Below are 16,581 nucleotides of genomic sequence, written 5' to 3'. Positions count from 1 at the left end.
ATCTGGGAAAATGGGATTACCCGCGGAACTGTGGCACTGTGGCTATAAGAGTGCGCGAAACCAAACATGCGTGGCTGCAGCGAGCGCTAATTCGCACCCCTCGAGGCGATATTCTGATTACGCCACCAAGCAGCGGGAAGCAGACTTATTCTATCGGAAGCAGACTTATTTGCAAAGCTTTGGTGGCACCATTAAGTCGCACGGTCACCGATCCAAAAAGTCGCAGCTTCGCGCGAAAGGCGATGCAAATTGAGATAGCAAATTAGTGGACCGCTGGCTATACGAAGTAAGGATAGTAGTTTTATCAGCCGTATAAATTTGTGAACATAGGCATACTAACTAAATGAACAAGCATGGTATCACGCGCGCACGAGCAAACAAACACATCTCACTCGATGACCGCGTAAACTCGCTGTCAAAACGCTGCAGTGAGTAAAGGCGGCAGCAGCAGCGAGCGAATTGACCTTCGGGCAGCCGCTCGCATCGTAAGTCCCGAAAACACAGCGCAGCGCTGGCTCTGTACCCGTCGCAGGTGGCTTTCAAGATGCAGCGGCTGGAGCGGACGCGCGCGGCCGCCCGGGCCGCCCGCAGTAGAACACGCACCCCTTTCGTGCCCTCTTCCCGAAGCCTTGCGCGCGACGGAAGGCGGCGCGCGTCCTCCTCGCTTCCGTGCGTGCGTGCGCGAGATTGACACGCGATCGCCGGCTCACCCTCGCACGCTTTCACTCGCGCTTATAGCATACGGCGCGCGGCGACGATTTTATCGTCCTTGTACTTTATACGGAACCTCACGCCGACGCCGGCGCCGACGCGAGAAATGCGCCTGAAGTGTCCATATAATTGCTATCGCAATAAAATGCGATTACACGCGGAAAGGTGACACGACGAATTTCGGCTATGAGAATGCGCGAGACCAAAACTGCGTGGCTGCAGCGAGCGCAAAGCCGCGGCCCTCGAGGAAGCGTTCGGCTTACGTCACCAGCAGCCCGTTGGCTGCCCGCTGCTTGGTGACGTAATCAGAATTTCGCCTCTAGGGGCGCTACTTTGCTCTCGCTGCAGCGGCGCTGTTTCAGTTTCGCGCACGCTTATAGCCGGAAGTAGTCGTGCCGCAGTTCCGCGGGTAATCCTATATTTTCAGGTTCAAAAATTTAAAAGCCTCGTACGGAGAGCTCGCTTCAACTTCCAGATTTTATTGAGCCCCCTGAAACGAAAAGTTTAGAAGTTAATATATGATTTTTTTTGCGACATTAGCGACTAAATAACATGTATTACCGTCACCCCGTGGTCGCCACCACTGACGGCCTTTCTCCGATGGAACCGTCTTTTTATTTCAAAACGACTATCTTTAAGTATAACTTAAAGTCTTCAATGAAACAAGTTGTATAGTGTCTGTCTAATCATTAACAGTTCTTCGCATAACGTGTATTCCGCATGGTGTGTGACCCACATAATGTTTTTTTCCTTGCATATCCCAATTTTCCACAAGGCGTCTCTGCCTAGACAGCTAGGCAGTCATATCTGTAGGCGCGCCTATGTATATCACGTTTGCTGAACACACCCATTTCGGGCCACATCAACACTTCCTGTACTGATAGTGAGCCAGCGTTCATGTGAACTATAGCGCGCGTTGTGTGCATGGGCATTTTTATTTTTGATGCGAAAGCATCCATTAGCCCATTGACCGAAAAAACCCGGCGTCTGTAGCAGCGAAGCAGCGCCTAAATTCCCATTGGCTGCGACGCGCCACGTCATGAGCGCGCCTCGACGGAGCAGATACGGCGACGTGACGCCGCTGGACGAGACGGGTTGTCGTCGGCGAGGCAGTCGCTTGGCGCGCGCGTGCCGATGCCGCCGTCTTGCTTTCGGAAGCAGGCGCGAGGTCCGTATCTCTCTCAATCCCCACTGGGCTTAGCTGCTGCGCGCTCCTGCCGCGGCCATGATGGCCGATGCTGCTTCCTCGGTCTCTCGTCGCGCAGTGCGTCGGTGGCATGCGGCGTCCTCGATTTCTCAGCAATATCGTCCAAATGATTCCAGTCTATAGCCAACATACCAACGTAAAAACTGTACAAAAATAATAACCCGCACCAATTTAATCGCAAAACTCGGTAACATACCCCGCAGCAAAACTCGAAAACATTTTTCGCAGCACGAAACTCGAAGGACCGCTCAGCGGCGTTCAGTTGGACATTAATGTTTTCGCATTCACAACTCATAAGTAGTGCTTAGGTGCCCTCGCATTTTCTTGTTTCATTGTTTCTCCTTCTTTTCCTGCCCATTTATAACTCGCGTTATATGTCTGCTCGAGTGAAATTGAGTAGCCGTCCCTTCACTCTAGGGTGGTTAAGTCTCCTTTCGTATTGTCGCTTCAATAAAAAAAGTAAGCGCAGTAATCAACCGCTTCGGTGGACAGGTGAATGCGTGCGCGTAACGTTGTAGCGACCATTGCCCTTCATATGACGCCCTTCACGACATTATACACAGAATATGGTGTCGCGTCTTGAAGCATAAACGACGTCACCTCAACGATACAAGGTTCGCTGCGAATCGAAAGCACAGGATCGCGTAAGCGGAGCTCGCAGAACAGGTGCAGGCGAAACAAAGGGGAGAAAATAGTCTGCCTCGACTGCCAACGTCGCCGCAGTGTCGGTGATGGAACAATGGCGGGACGCAAATGGCCAGCGCTCGTATGTCTGCGCGACAGAGCCCTTGTTCCGTGGCCTTGAGCACGCGTTCGGACTCACTGTTATTTTAATTTTTCTCCTTTCTCTTTGCTGCCAAGTTGTCGACTAAGGAGGAAATTGCAACTAGCGTCGGTTCAACTTATGAACCTATTAAGCTAGGTCTGGCCGAGGACCATAGCACTTGGCGGTTGACTGGCTGTCGAATAGCCCTACGCAGATGTTCCTTCCGGCATAGCATAGATTGTAGGAGTTGCATGGTTATGTGTGTAGCTATAGTAGTAATGGGGTGTCAGCTAGCACCGTAAAGATGTGATAATCTACAAATAAAACAATGATATATTTTGCTAATAACGAACGGTGACATTATCGCTGTATCATTTTGCATCCACTCCGTGCAAAAAGTACCACTTATAGCTAGCTACGCGTTTACAATCGAGTAAAGAATGCAACGATTCAATTATCACTAAGTAAAAGCTGGGCCGGTATAATGCAACAATTCTTTTCACTCGACTCTATTCCTTTGTTGAACGCTCATTTCACTTGTGGCCGATCCTAGTGATAAACTCAGCGGGCCACCGCCCGAAAAGGAAAAGAATTCTAATAGAATCGTTACATTATGAATGAATGAGTTCTGGAGTTTTGCATGCCAAAACCACGATTTTATTATGAGGAATCCCGTAGTGGTGGACCCCGGATTAGTTTTGACCACCAAGGGATCTTTAATGTGCCCCCGTTGCACGGGACCACGGACGTTTTTGCATTTCGCCCCCATCGAACTGCGGCCGCCATGGCCGGAATTTGATCCCGTGACCTCGTGCTTAGCAGCGCAACACCGTAGACGCTAAGCCACCGCGGTGGGTGTTACGCTATCTCGGGCCTGTTTTCGAACGAAAAGGATCTGGCCACAAGTAAAATAAAAATGCTTAGATTCTGCAAAACAATGATGCTCTTCTTCGATGTTGTCGTCATTCACGATCTGTTAAGTTTGCTCTCCAATGTCAAGAGAGATTTCATACATGTTATCCAACGGACTCACTTCAGTGTATGTGTGGTCGACTAAATGTGATGCACAAATCAGTCATCAAGAAACGCCAAGTATAGATTCCGCAGCTTTGATTTCACTCATAAACTCTTGTAATGCCATTTACGCATAGTACCTGAGGTGAAAGTTTCATTTTGTTGCAGTATAATTTTCACTACTTGGTATATTCGATGCTGCAGCACAACTTCTAACACGTAACCGTAGGGTGAGCCCTATTAAAAGAAATATCCCTTTACCATGGCGCACTGCTGGCATCACGAACGCGGTGTCCACTGTCTTCGTTCGAATTTTTCGAAGTGGCAATTCTAATGGTTGTACAATGTACAGATATAGCAATACCAGATTATAACTACTGTGGTTCCGTGTAGCATAAGTGCCGTTACCAGCGGATTACTCTGTATTATACGTACGCATGTTAGCAGAGAAATAAACCTTTGTGCTGGTCATTCATTTCATGGTGGATTATTTCTAACCTAAATATCAGTGTCCTATCTTTCACGCAATATTCGAGGCCTCGCAACTATCATGAAAATTTGATGCTACAAGCACCTTGGCTGAAAGCCAGAGCTCAGAAGATCATGGTCGTTGGACGATTCAGTGCAGGACCCTAGCAGGATTTCATAATACCTAGCTTGGTCAGAAAATCAGTGACGAAACGAGAAACTCCACTTTTGTGCGCAGGGAACAAAGTATTTCCCCGTGAAGGGCAGATAGTGTAAATAATTTGCCCGATATCTGAACACTCTTTCTTCGATAAAAACGTTTAAATTCTAAATCGTGAATTTTTCACAAAGAATACCACAAAATAGTGAGCTTTAAGCAATTCGGGTGATAACAAGAAACTACCTTCCTTTCTGTTTTCTGGTGCACTTTGACAATCAAGCGATTTTTTTTCTTAGAACGGTTGTGACGAGAACAATTGTATGAATTTCCTCAAAATGCTTTTTTTTTTTCTTGGCACAAAAATGGATAAGTATAGTTCAATTGCAGAATAGCTCAATATAATATCCATCCCAGCTCGAAAATTCTGCGAATGGCAAGGAAAACTATCTATTTAATTGATCTGATAGTAAAAGTCTAGCAAAATTTGCGGAGGCGAATCTTTGCTTAACTTATACAGACTATTGTTTAATTTAAGCTCCTTCCGAAAAAAGAACTGCGACGTCGTATGCAGTAAGTATGCGTATGCAGTAAGATGCGGGGAGAATAATTATCTGAGGGAATAATTATGTTCAATAATATACGTTGAAGAGAAAGGATGAGTTTCAAAATGAGTTAAGTAAACATTCTGTAAGCTAAGGCACAATATTTCCTAAGGTAGCTTCATTGGCGGGGAAGATGAAAGCATTGGAAGGGAAGTTGCGTAACTCTTGACAGAACATTTATTGAGAACGGTAATTGCCACAGATAGCAGTAATTGTTTAATGTTAACCTCAAGGGCCGCGATCATCGCTTGACTGTTGGTGCAAGTGGTTTAAGTTCCGAGACCAGTCAATTGGAATAGCACACGCTATTCATCATAGTTATTGTTGTTCATCGTTGTTTATTGATACCTCAAAGGTCCCAATAGGACAATATATGAGGGGTGTGCACGTAAAAGGCGGGAATGATGATGATGACATCACAAAGATGAGTCGGAACACTCGATGGCAGATCTAGAGCGCGCTGCGTCGCGGATGAGTGTAGTTTGTCTCGGAAGGCCATTCCAGTCTCGGGCAGCTCTGACCAAGATTGACTGCAGGATCGTAGTGGTGCGGGCTCGTGGCGGGATCAGCGAGTTCAGATGGCCTGTTCGACGAACACGATGAGCCAGCTGGATCAGCTGGCCGTCACGTGGTATGGAATAAAAAAAAACACCTGTGATAGAGGCATAGGCGAGAGATGCGACGACGAGAGGCAAGAAGCGATAGGTCTAGTTTAGATGTCGGTGTGAAACGCTAGTGTGATATGAGTGATCTTAAAGAATAAATCTAGCAGCATGGTTCTGAACAAATTCAATGGCTTTAGGGAGATAAGTTTTGGTAAGGGTCAAAGATAGCACATGCATATTCAAATTTTGGTCGCACGAGCGTTTTATAGGCAATTGATTTGACTGGTGGTTGTGCCATGGAGAGATTACGGCGATGATAACCAATACTTTTGTTAGCTGAATTAATTATGTGTGATTTGTCCAAGGCAAATCTTTGGAGAGGTGAATTCTTAAGTACTTGAAGGAGTTGGTGGTAGATGTAGTGCAGTTATTAATCTTGTAGGCAGGGGGGGGGGGGGGGTGTACTTAGGTCGACGATGGAATGAAATGGGTACTGTCTTACTAATGTACAGGGACCCGAGCCATGTAGCACACCACTCTTGAATATGAAAGAGATCCTCCTGAAGGGAAGAGACGTCAACGTCGTTATTGATAGGGTGGTACAGGACACAATCATCAGCGAAAAGACGTATTACAGAGGTTAATGTGAATGGCAGGTTATTAGATTAAAAATAGGAACGGCCTAAGAACAGTGCCCTGAGGTACACCTGACAGAACGGAGGAAACGGAAGATGCAAGGTTGTTAGCATATACAAACTGTTTTCGGTTAGTTAAAAAAAACACTGGATCCAGTTAAGAACAAGCCGGTGGATGTTTAGGCGTGATAATTTTATAAAAAGACGAGAATGTGGAACCTTATCGAACGCCTTTTCGAAATCTAACAACAGGGCGTCAATTTGAATGTTACAGTCGAGGTTTAAATGAATATCATGAATAAATAAAGCTAACTGCGTTTCGCGTGAGTGATCTTTGCGGGAGCCATGTTGATTAGGTCGAAAGAACTTCACTGAAGTTAGGAAGTTAGCAACATGAGAGTAGATGACATGTTCCATGATTTTAGCGCATACGCTGGGGAGTGAAATGGGACGGCAGTTACCTGTGGCTGACTCACTGTGATGAAGTTTCTATTGAACAAAGCAGTGGCTTAGAGATTCTAAAGCGCATGCGCCTCGATGAACTGCTATCCCACTGATCTAATGACAAAGTTTACTGAGGTGACATTGTACTTAATGTTACCACTCTGTTTGTCAGACGAAAAGCATCTTCTTTTCTATTAACCATGAATCTATGCCTCCACGGATTTTTAAAGAGCTCATTTGTGCTCTCGAAGTTTCCCCCACAAGAAAATCATCAGTTGTTTTAACATGGAATACATTAATCGATGATCGCGTTCTTGGTGGAACAGGTTTTTTTTCTTCAAAAATGAATGCTTCTTTCATGATAATAGATGTTCCTTGAGGGAAAATCTTCATCTGATGCAGCACATGCCTAGGAAAGAACACCTGAAGTAGCATGCCATGCTATCAGCCAGGCAAACATCACCAGCTTTTAATTATATCGAGCATCTCTTTCTCTGTCTCTTCATAGGAAGCAAAGAAAGAAGCTTCAAGGCAGCGCGCTGCATTCTTCCTTCAAGTCTGCCACATATGCATATCGAATAGCCAAGCCTGAGTTCGTAAGCATCTCGACAGGTTGAAGTGTTGCGAAAGCGTTTTGTACCTGGCACTGGACAAACATTTTAACCTTTTCTTCGCTTGCTTCCTGGCGTTTCCCCTTGATAACTATTTATCTTCTATATAGAAAACTTATGAAAAAATAATAATGTAAATAAGTTACATGAATGAAAAGTTCTGCTGCAGTGTCACAACAAACCTCGATACTCAATGGTTGAATTGTGCATGACATCATGTAATGCATAACTCGTGGATTCCTTTTTTTTTTTGACAATCCTAACATCAACGCTTTGACTTTTAGCAGATAAAGCGATCAATTAAAGCAACGTAATGCAGCAATTCAAATTCTTCTTCAATTCAAAGCAGTAATAATGAAACGATATGCTACCAATTTCAATACTCAGTACTGCTTTGCGAAATTCCTTTTGGGAGAATGAACTCATCGATTCACCTCTGTAGTGTGTGTTGTAAGCACAGTCATCTCCGTGCATGCTTGAACCCGGTGCGAAGGTCGGAATTCGTAGCAAAACAATACGAGCAACATCATTTTCAGAAAAGTAATCGACTATCTACGTTCGCTACATATTCTGCACTAATAGACGTTGTGCGTGATGGCACTGAACAGTACTGACGCCTGTATTCTACTTATTAAAATTTGCTAACCACCCTTGAGTTTAACACCAATAACAAAACAGGTAGTCATTGCCAGCTAGGTGAATTTCTTCGCATTTACTGCAGTCCTTTCACCGAAAATGCTGACATAATTCACGAAGCAAAGCACGTCTCAGTAAATGGTGTTCTGAAATTTTCTGCTTGACATTTCGCACTGAATGGGTATAATAGTACGCGTGACCCATTAATCAACTCAAAACAAACGCGCATTAAAAACGCAGTTTAATATTTTAAGCTGCCACGAATTCTGCGTGGTCCCTGCTATTCTATACTACTACACACCGGCGAGGACGAAGGATACGGCAGGGCGTATCGCATTGTCAAAATCGAGCATTGCGATAAAGGCCGTAGCAGGAAACAGGCGTTCTCTACTTCTTGTGCCTGAGACGCGAGCGTATGTCCGTAGTTTTCTACCCAAATAGAACCACCACACCTGGGCTGCATTATCCATCGTACTCTGGTCAAACAGCAAAAAGGAAGGAAAAAAAAGCATAAGTAAAGAAGCAAGAGTGAGAGAAGCTTAGGGTTGTGCAAACTGTAAGCAGCACATTAATAGAGAGTTTTAGAATAGGGGGCCCACAAGTTTGGGACCCGAAAGAGCTTTGCGGGTGTTAGAGTTGGGACACGCACGAGTGAAGAGTTTTAGAATAGGGCTTTGCGTTTGCGGATAGCGTCTTGTGCTTGCAGCGCCACTTCGGCATCAAAAAAAGCTATTATATATAATTAAATAAAATATGCTATTTCATGATAAGAAGAGTAATTTTGCCTTTCGTGTTTTCGCCTTTCATTATAATTTAGACGTTACTATATTAGCAGCAAACAATGTGTTGCGCGTTGTTTTGAGTAACCAAATTAACATGCCTTCACCAGCCAAGTGAAGCCGTGTTAGGCCTTCGAGCCATGAAATTGACAATCTAATTCGGAATCAGCGACGTTTAATGAATCGATATTTATTACAAACGTTATTTGAGAGAAAGCGATAACCGCAGTCACTTCTCCTAGCTTACGAACTTCATACGTTACTATGAATCGAGCCCTGTTTGGTGCTACGTTAGAGCCGTCGCTTCGATGGGTGCCGCCATGTTTGTTGACGCAAAGCTTTTGGGGCAGGTTTTAGGGATCCCGCTAAATCGGCGAAATAACGTGCCCGATGCAAAACCCAAACGCAGTTTGTGTCTCGCGCATGCGCAGTAGCTTCGACTCTATTTCTTTGGGGCCCAAAAACGTTTGGGGCCCCTATTCTAAAACTAGAATGAACCAGCCAGCGATACACGGAGTTCGAAATGACTAGAAAGCGGCAAGAGGCGACATATGTATTTTATATACTATAAATAGAGATTTATATAGACTGCTGTACCCTAAAACATCAAATACAACGCAATTACAGACGCTATTTGCAAACCTGTAGCAAACAACACCCTTTTTCCTCTTCCCTGAAAGATCTACCACTCTCAGTGGCCATCAGTGGTTACCACGATTGTTTGCACGGCCGATTGCCGGGGTGCTGTCATCACCATATGAGATCCGAGCCGACCAGGTCTCTCACTTTTTCGCATTGTGCGCACTTTTCTGGATACATTATAGGCATGATCACGGAATAGTGGTACCTTACGAAGAAACGAACATGTCTCGCCTTAATTTTGCTGCTCAAGGAGTTCCCGAATGCGATTTCTGATTGATGGGAATCGGTATGCTGAAAGTATTAAGTAATAATTGCAGCAAGAGAGCAGAATGATCAACAAAAATTATTATTTCGTATAAGTGCGATGCAGCGGCCAGTAGTTAAGGGCCGTTCACTTATTTCGCGACACTCTTGGGGACAGAAAGGAAGTTCAAAAAATAATATAAGTCGCAAAGAAGAAAGAAAAAAAATCAAGTGCATCGAAAAAAAGAAAGAGGCGCAGAAAGAAAACGAAGGCCAAGACGCAGGTACGAACACTTGCCCGTTGTTTTCTTTCCTGCCCCTTCTCATTATTCATGTCGGGCGGAATATGTACGACCTCTTTGAAAGGAAGGAAAGGGGACTGGACAGGGGAGTTACACGTGTAAGCATTGAAACGGGAGCTCAAGACTTGCAATACTGATAAGCCTTACTAATGTCGTTAGTGGTAGTAATGACAATAACATTTATTTTTTGTCATGCTTTTGAAGAAATGGCGTCACAGAAATGGCGACGTCTGTCATCCATGGACTGAAGAAAAATTGAAGAAAAATTGAGGAGTACTGAGTAAACCTTATTTAAGGGGCGAAACTTACGATAGTAACACCCCACATTGCCTGTCATAAATTTGTTAACTGTTTAGAAATATTTGGGAATGGCCGCATTGCAGTAACACGAGAATTGATAGTCCCATATGCCACTGCAGTCGACAAAATGAGTGTGTCCTGAAAAACACTGATTTTGCCTGCAGCTTGTGTTCATCGATCTCCGCGGCATGCTTTCCATAAAACGATTGCGTCGCAGAGGGCCTCGCGTCCGGTTACTCCCCCCCCACCGATGCGAAATGGTTTGCTACTCACGCTGCCCATCGTCGTCGTTGCCCTGAAGTCGGCTGCTCACATCCCCCATCTCTTAGGCTCGGCGTTCTCCCCGATGCGAAGAATACGCAAGCTCTCCGGCGCGCAGAAGAAACGGAAACAGTTTCCCTTAACGGCGGCTCCTCTGCGGCTACGGCGAGGACGCAAGTGCGAACGCGCGATCGGCACCTTGCGGGGTGCTGCGGTGGGCGGCGGCGGCTGGTCTTTGCGAACGGGCGTCGAGGAGTGGCTTGCAGCTCTGCGCTCAGACAGCGGCGGACTAGCGCCAGAGTCGCCCGTGTAACAGTGCTCGAGGCCCAGACCGCCGGTCAGCCTCTGCCTGGCAATGATGCATCGCTTGTCAGGCGCAACAACGGCGTTCGTGCTGCGCAGAGCAGCAGCGCACCGCAATAAGGCCTTTGTGCACTGTTTTGATAGGAAGAGCTGTGCTTACGGCCTGCAGTGTGTATTTACTGTAAGCGCTTCTCCGGATGGGAGGAACCATCGCGTGAAACAGGCTTGTTACCTGTTTCACCTGTTCGGTTGTTGCTCTTAGCTTGTCTTTCTTTTCTTTTTATCCTGTTAGCTTATTTTTAATTTTTTATTTCATACAAATGGTTATGTATTTCTTGGTACATTGTTTACCATTGATAACATTCCATGTATATGTACTTGCCGTCATTTGTTCATGTGACTGATACATGTGACTGTATGCGAAATTGTTGTTAGTTTGTCCCTTGAGAGTCACTGTTGCTGTTTTTCCCGGCGAGACAAATACCCAGTCAGAAGACTATAGTATCCTTTAATCTTGGCTCGTAGGGAACACAATGTATTGCCTGAAAGAGTGAAGAATTTTCATATTTCAAATTTCCAAAAAATATTTTTAACGTCACATTTTAAGTGCCATGGTATCGATGTTGTCGCTTTTTTTTTTAAGGAATGCAAAGCATCCATCAGTGCCTAAATAGTTCCCCCTCCTCTCCCTCTCAAGCCTGCTTTCTTTTTTTTTCAATATCTTATACATTTAAGATGTTTGTGTATTTGTACATATGTGTTTGGAGCTGGGGGTGCAAAGGGCAAAGAGAAACACATACAAAAGAAAACAGAATAATCGTTTTCGCTACGGCCAAATTGTATTATAGGGGGGGGGGGGACGACAAATATAAGACAACAGAAACATGATATGTCGCCTCTGAAATTCGAACTTCGGTCCGCCAGATTTAAGGCCATGCCTGTACCACTCAACTATGGCGCCGAAGTTTTCCAATCTGTCACTTGTGATGTGATTCTTTTGTCAGTTTTAAAGTCTGACACGCTGTAAACAGAACGTCAATTTGTGTTGCTGCGAAAATTATGAGACACGTCATTAGCAGTAGTGCCTCGCGCACTTTAATGTGCGTATGCTGCTCGAGAACTATTTCAGATAATAATCTTGCTTACCTCACTGCGAAAGAACGAAAAGAAGCCTTTAGCCCACTTATGCTGGAAAGCAAATGTGTACCAATAACAACGGGCGAGAAGCAAAAGGTAGATCCGTCCGGGAAAGGAGAGAGAGAATAAATGAATATGAGGCACTGGCAAAAGAAACGCACTCGGAAAGATAAAAACATAATAATGAAGACGAAAATGTTCGTCAACCACCGCCTTACCCCGAACTTGCTACATTGTTGATGTGATAGGGATTATCGATGTCCTCTTAATTCTTCACCACTGGGTTTCTTGCTCACTTCAAACCCCAAAACAATCATCGCATGAATGCAAGAATAAATACGTGGGACGGGCGCTAGACTTACAAGGCTTTAGCCAAAAAAAATTTATGAAGTGAATCTAGCATACGAGCTTTCTATGAATACCGGCTCAGGATTCAAGGACACTCGTAGGATTAGCTGGTTAGGCCGCCACCATGAAGGCGGCAATGAGACTTTGACTCTTTTCCACATTACGTCGCAATGGCGCATGAACTCAGTTCTTGGGTGGATGAACTTTTCCTCAATAAACATTAGAAATTCTGGTGCTTGTAACGTGTGTTTCTTCGTGCCCTTGTATGGGAGGTCCCTGTGCACTTTTCTCGCTCAAGATAGGGTACAACTACACTATTTCACATGGAGAACTGGCCATCGTATCACATTGCGACGGGTTCCAGTGCAATGCGATATAGATGAAAATGACAGCGCTGACAAGGAGCCAAAGACAGCCCACAATAATACCACTGCCTATGCCGTTTTCTCTAGCAGATTATTTATTTATTTATTTATTTATTTATTTATTTATTTATTTATTTATTTATTTATTTATTTATTTATTTATTTTTACATACTGCAGCCCCTTAGTAGAGCTATGACACGAGTGTGTGTCAATGACAGTAAACATGAAAAAAGATCACAGTTTCACCATAAGGGCGAAACAATGAAGCGATAGCAGCATGTTAGAATATTACAAGAAGCGTCAGGCTTATGGCTGTAATGACAGTATGAACTGCAGTAAACGTAAGCTGACTAAGTAACCACGCGAGATGTGGTATGTGTAGACACATGAACAGAGAAAACTCGATGACCGCGAGCAGTCATCGAGTTGTCGCCTTGTGTCGACCTCGCGTTCCCGTACTGCGGCATTCTCATGGCGGGCACGATGTGTGCGCCCGCATGGCGCTTTTAAACTGCAGGGTTTTGCCGACGCTGTCGTTCAACCTCGGCCTCCTGTTCCCGCGGTGCCACGTCTGGGCGCCACTGGCGTTGAGCTGCAGCGTGCGCCGCACACGCAGCAGCACATTTTTTTTTTTTCTGCATCTGGACCGTCGCAGCGGTCTTTGCGTGTATGCAGGCCCGCCTAGCTTCATTGCGATTAGCGTTTCGCTGGAGCTTCTCGGCCGGTGTTCTGACAATACGTGGCAGCATGTTTGCGCGATGCGCACGGACTCTTCGCTGCGCTGCGCTGCGCAGCGCACCCGTCGATAAACCACGCACCGGCAGGTAAACGACGCACCGGCAGGTACTATTCTAGCCACAGTACCTTGGCTACTGCCTGTGGGGAAAAATGGCACAAGCCGACAGGGTCTACATCATGGTCTGCATAGTCAGCATAGGCTGCTTTACGATCCGTTCCAGCGAGCGAACCAACCTGGCGTCTTAGAATACAGTTTCTTCTTCTGTGCACCAGTCTCTGCGATTCGAACACGAACACTACTAGACATATTTCGCCAACTAGCGTTAAAATTGTGACGAAAATGGAAATCCTACATTTCATGTGAGTAATGTTCTTCAAAAACATATTAAAACCAAAGGAATCAGTATATTTATGTGTAATTATTGATGAAGGTGAAAAATCGCGTGGAATGTTCATAAAACGTGCCAAGCGTCTCTACACACTGGCTTGCACGCGGGAAATTCTTAGGGATATTCTATTCCGTTTACTGAGGCATGCCAGCGTGGCCTACTGGTTGTAAGATCGAGCTGTTGTGCTACGGGTCCTCTGTTCGAATCCTGCTGTCGGACAATTTCATTTAAGTTAATTTATTAAAAATAACGCCTTTGCTTGCGATTTACCACACTTTTACGCATCAGGTACGTTTCAAACCTCCTTTGTGGGCCGATCCCGGAGATAGTGCAGCCTAAACAGAGCCGCGCCAGCGAAATTACATCACTGTCAGATTTGAGCTCTTATATTGTATCACACTTTTAATATTTAATAGTCTGAGAATGTTTAAGATAAAAGGCATACGCTGTCAGTGTTCTGTTTCATGACACTAGTTTAGGGGGTGCCAGTCTCAAAATTCTGAGGAACAATGATGTCATGAATGTAAGACCTTGTATAATCAAGTTTTTTGATAGAACACTGTGGCAATATAACCCGCAAATGCAGCATGTCATATGCATGGCATGGCAGCATGCATATACCTAAATACATGCGGAGCCTCACGGTTACGCCAACGCCGCCGACGATGGCGAAAATTCGCTTGGAGCGTCCAATTATGAAAGTAATACAGTTTGAGATTACAAATAAAGAAAGAAAAATAAACAGAGAAACCGTGTCATAAAAATAAATGTGCAAGGAAATAACAAAATTCAAGGTACACAAGAAGGTGATCAATCAATGACAATAAGAAATTCTTGTATACGGATAATGACCGGACGGGGTCAGGTATTCGATTCTTTAGTTCTGTTCCAGATGAAAAAACTGTACTAAAGCGCAGCATTCTTTTGCTAGGTGCCCGAGGCCATTTTCTGCTCCGTTCCGTTCGTCCTTTCGTTTCGTGCCCCAAGAAAACCATTACGCCATCTAGGCTTGAATAGGTGAGAATGTCGGTGAATACACCAACTCCGTACGCTTGCAGCCACCTACTTGTGGGCGCACGAATCTCCCGACGCAATATTTTGTCCGCCAGCATGGGAATGACCAGTTAGCTCATAATTTACCTAAACTTCGTCCTTCTGGCTTCAAACGGTTTCGTGACTTTGTAAACATATCATCTCAGACAAGAACTGCTTTATAAATAATTAAATAAACACCGCCAAGACCGGCATAGAATACCGTTATGAATATCTCGTGGGCAAGCGAGCGCGTTGAGGCACTTGGTGCGCTCGGGTTATCGAGGCGCAGTTAAAACGTAGGCGAGAGCTCGGGCAGGAAAGGACGCGCGGAAAATGCAAGGAACCACAGAAAGGCGTCTGTAACAACAGGGAAAAGCTTCTGAAGAGGCCACGTTGGAACGCAGGCGAGCGTATCGGCGGGCAAACTATGCGAGAAAAAAATTATTACAACAGCATTTCTTTCATTTACCAAACATAAGATTGGCGGTAAGAAAGAGTTTACTCGTCAAGTGTGCACAATATTATTTGTAGTTGCCTATTTCTTAAGTTACGGCAGCCTTGGCTTCAAGGATGGAATATAGGCTTCATAAGTAATAATTACAAAGAATTCTACGCACCATATCATAATTCCCCAGTCCGCAGTTTCTGCCCTAATTTAAAGAAAAAGAAGAACGGCAGAACCCATCTCACGATGCCTGCCGACAGTAATGCATTTAGCATTGAATCAATAGAGCGACACGACTCTTTGTCAACATCGAAGCGAGCTATGAATGAGCCGTGTACTGCAGCAGGATTCTTCCTTCGCGTTTCGGACGGATGGATGGATGGATGGATGGATGGATGGAGGGATGGATGGAGGGATGGATGGAGGAATGGATGGAGGAATGGTGGATGGATGGATGGAGGGATGGATGGATGGATGGATGGATGGATGGATGGATGGATGGACGGATGGATGGATGGATGGATGGATGGATGGATGGATGGATGATGTGAGCGTACCCTTTGGAACGAGGCGGTGGGTTGCGCCACCAAGCTCTTGCTATTATACTGCCTAACGCTTAGGTAAAAAAAGAAACCTAGGTAAATAAGGAAGAAAAAGAAAAAAAACGTGATGAATTCCCATAACCAAATTTCCTGACCCCCTATTGTGAACGTTGTTCTTTTTCGTCTCCGTTTTTGGTCGCTTCCCTGCTTGCCTTCCATTAATCTTCCAATCGCCTCTTACTGATCTCTACTGTGGACATGTTTACTTTCCCCCTGGTCTCGCTGCAGCTAAGCGCTTCATATATGGTGCGCACCCTAAGGCATCCTGATCTTGCTTCGAAAAGTAATGAGATTCCCTTGGAGTTATCTTAAATTGTTTCCTGATTTCGTTTTTTTCTTCTTAAGTAGTTACTCATGGCAGGCCTCTTTTGCATCGCCGTCCCCCATGAGGTCGCTACCACCTTTACCAAGGATGGATGGATGGATGTTATGAGCGTCCCCTTTGGAACGGGGTGGTGGGTTGCGCCACCAAGCCCTTGCTATTATACTGCCTATAATGTCCTTCCTAGGTTAAAAAAAAGAAAAAAAAACACTCATGAACTCCCATAGCAAATTTTCTTATCCCCAATTTCGAACTTTGCTTTTGTACGTCTCCGTTATTTTTGTCCCTAAAAACGCGGTGCCATCTAGCGACGCCACCGTGAAGCCTGCGCATGGCTCCCGAAATGTATAGCGCGCCAGCGCGTGCGAACGCTCACAAGCGCGTCATGCGGCAACCAAGCTCCTCTCTGGCGCTTCTTTCTGAACACACTGCGCCATCTAGTGGCGCTGCCGAGAAGTCTGGTACGTCGGGGCCTGCGAACGCTGGGAATTGTTCCCTCGCTCCGTGGTG

The 16,581-nt window shown here is 45.2% G+C and overlaps 1 protein-coding gene across 2 annotated transcripts in view; it reads right to left on the bottom strand.

Annotated features, from left to right (window-relative positions):
- Positions 1–10,710, bottom strand: part of Tg (Transglutaminase) — a 46,776-nt gene extending 36,066 nt beyond the window's left edge. Inside the window, exon 1 of one of the 2 annotated variants that reach the window (XM_075703965.1) lies at positions 10,399–10,710. In XM_075703965.1, coding sequence (XP_075560080.1) covers positions 10,399–10,447 — 49 coding nt within the window. In that variant the 5' untranslated portion in view covers positions 10,448–10,710. The remainder of the gene's footprint in view (positions 1–10,398) is intronic. The other variant, XM_075703964.1, reaches the window with a different exon arrangement.
- Positions 10,711–16,581: the final 5,871 nt, after the last annotated feature.

This window comes from Dermacentor variabilis, chromosome 1 (genome assembly GCF_050947875.1).
Source record: "Dermacentor variabilis isolate Ectoservices chromosome 1, ASM5094787v1, whole genome shotgun sequence".
NCBI lineage: Eukaryota > Metazoa > Arthropoda > Arachnida > Ixodida > Ixodidae > Dermacentor > Dermacentor variabilis.
Note: the sequence above shows the minus strand (reverse complement) of the source record. Positions and strands in the feature narration are given on the sequence as shown.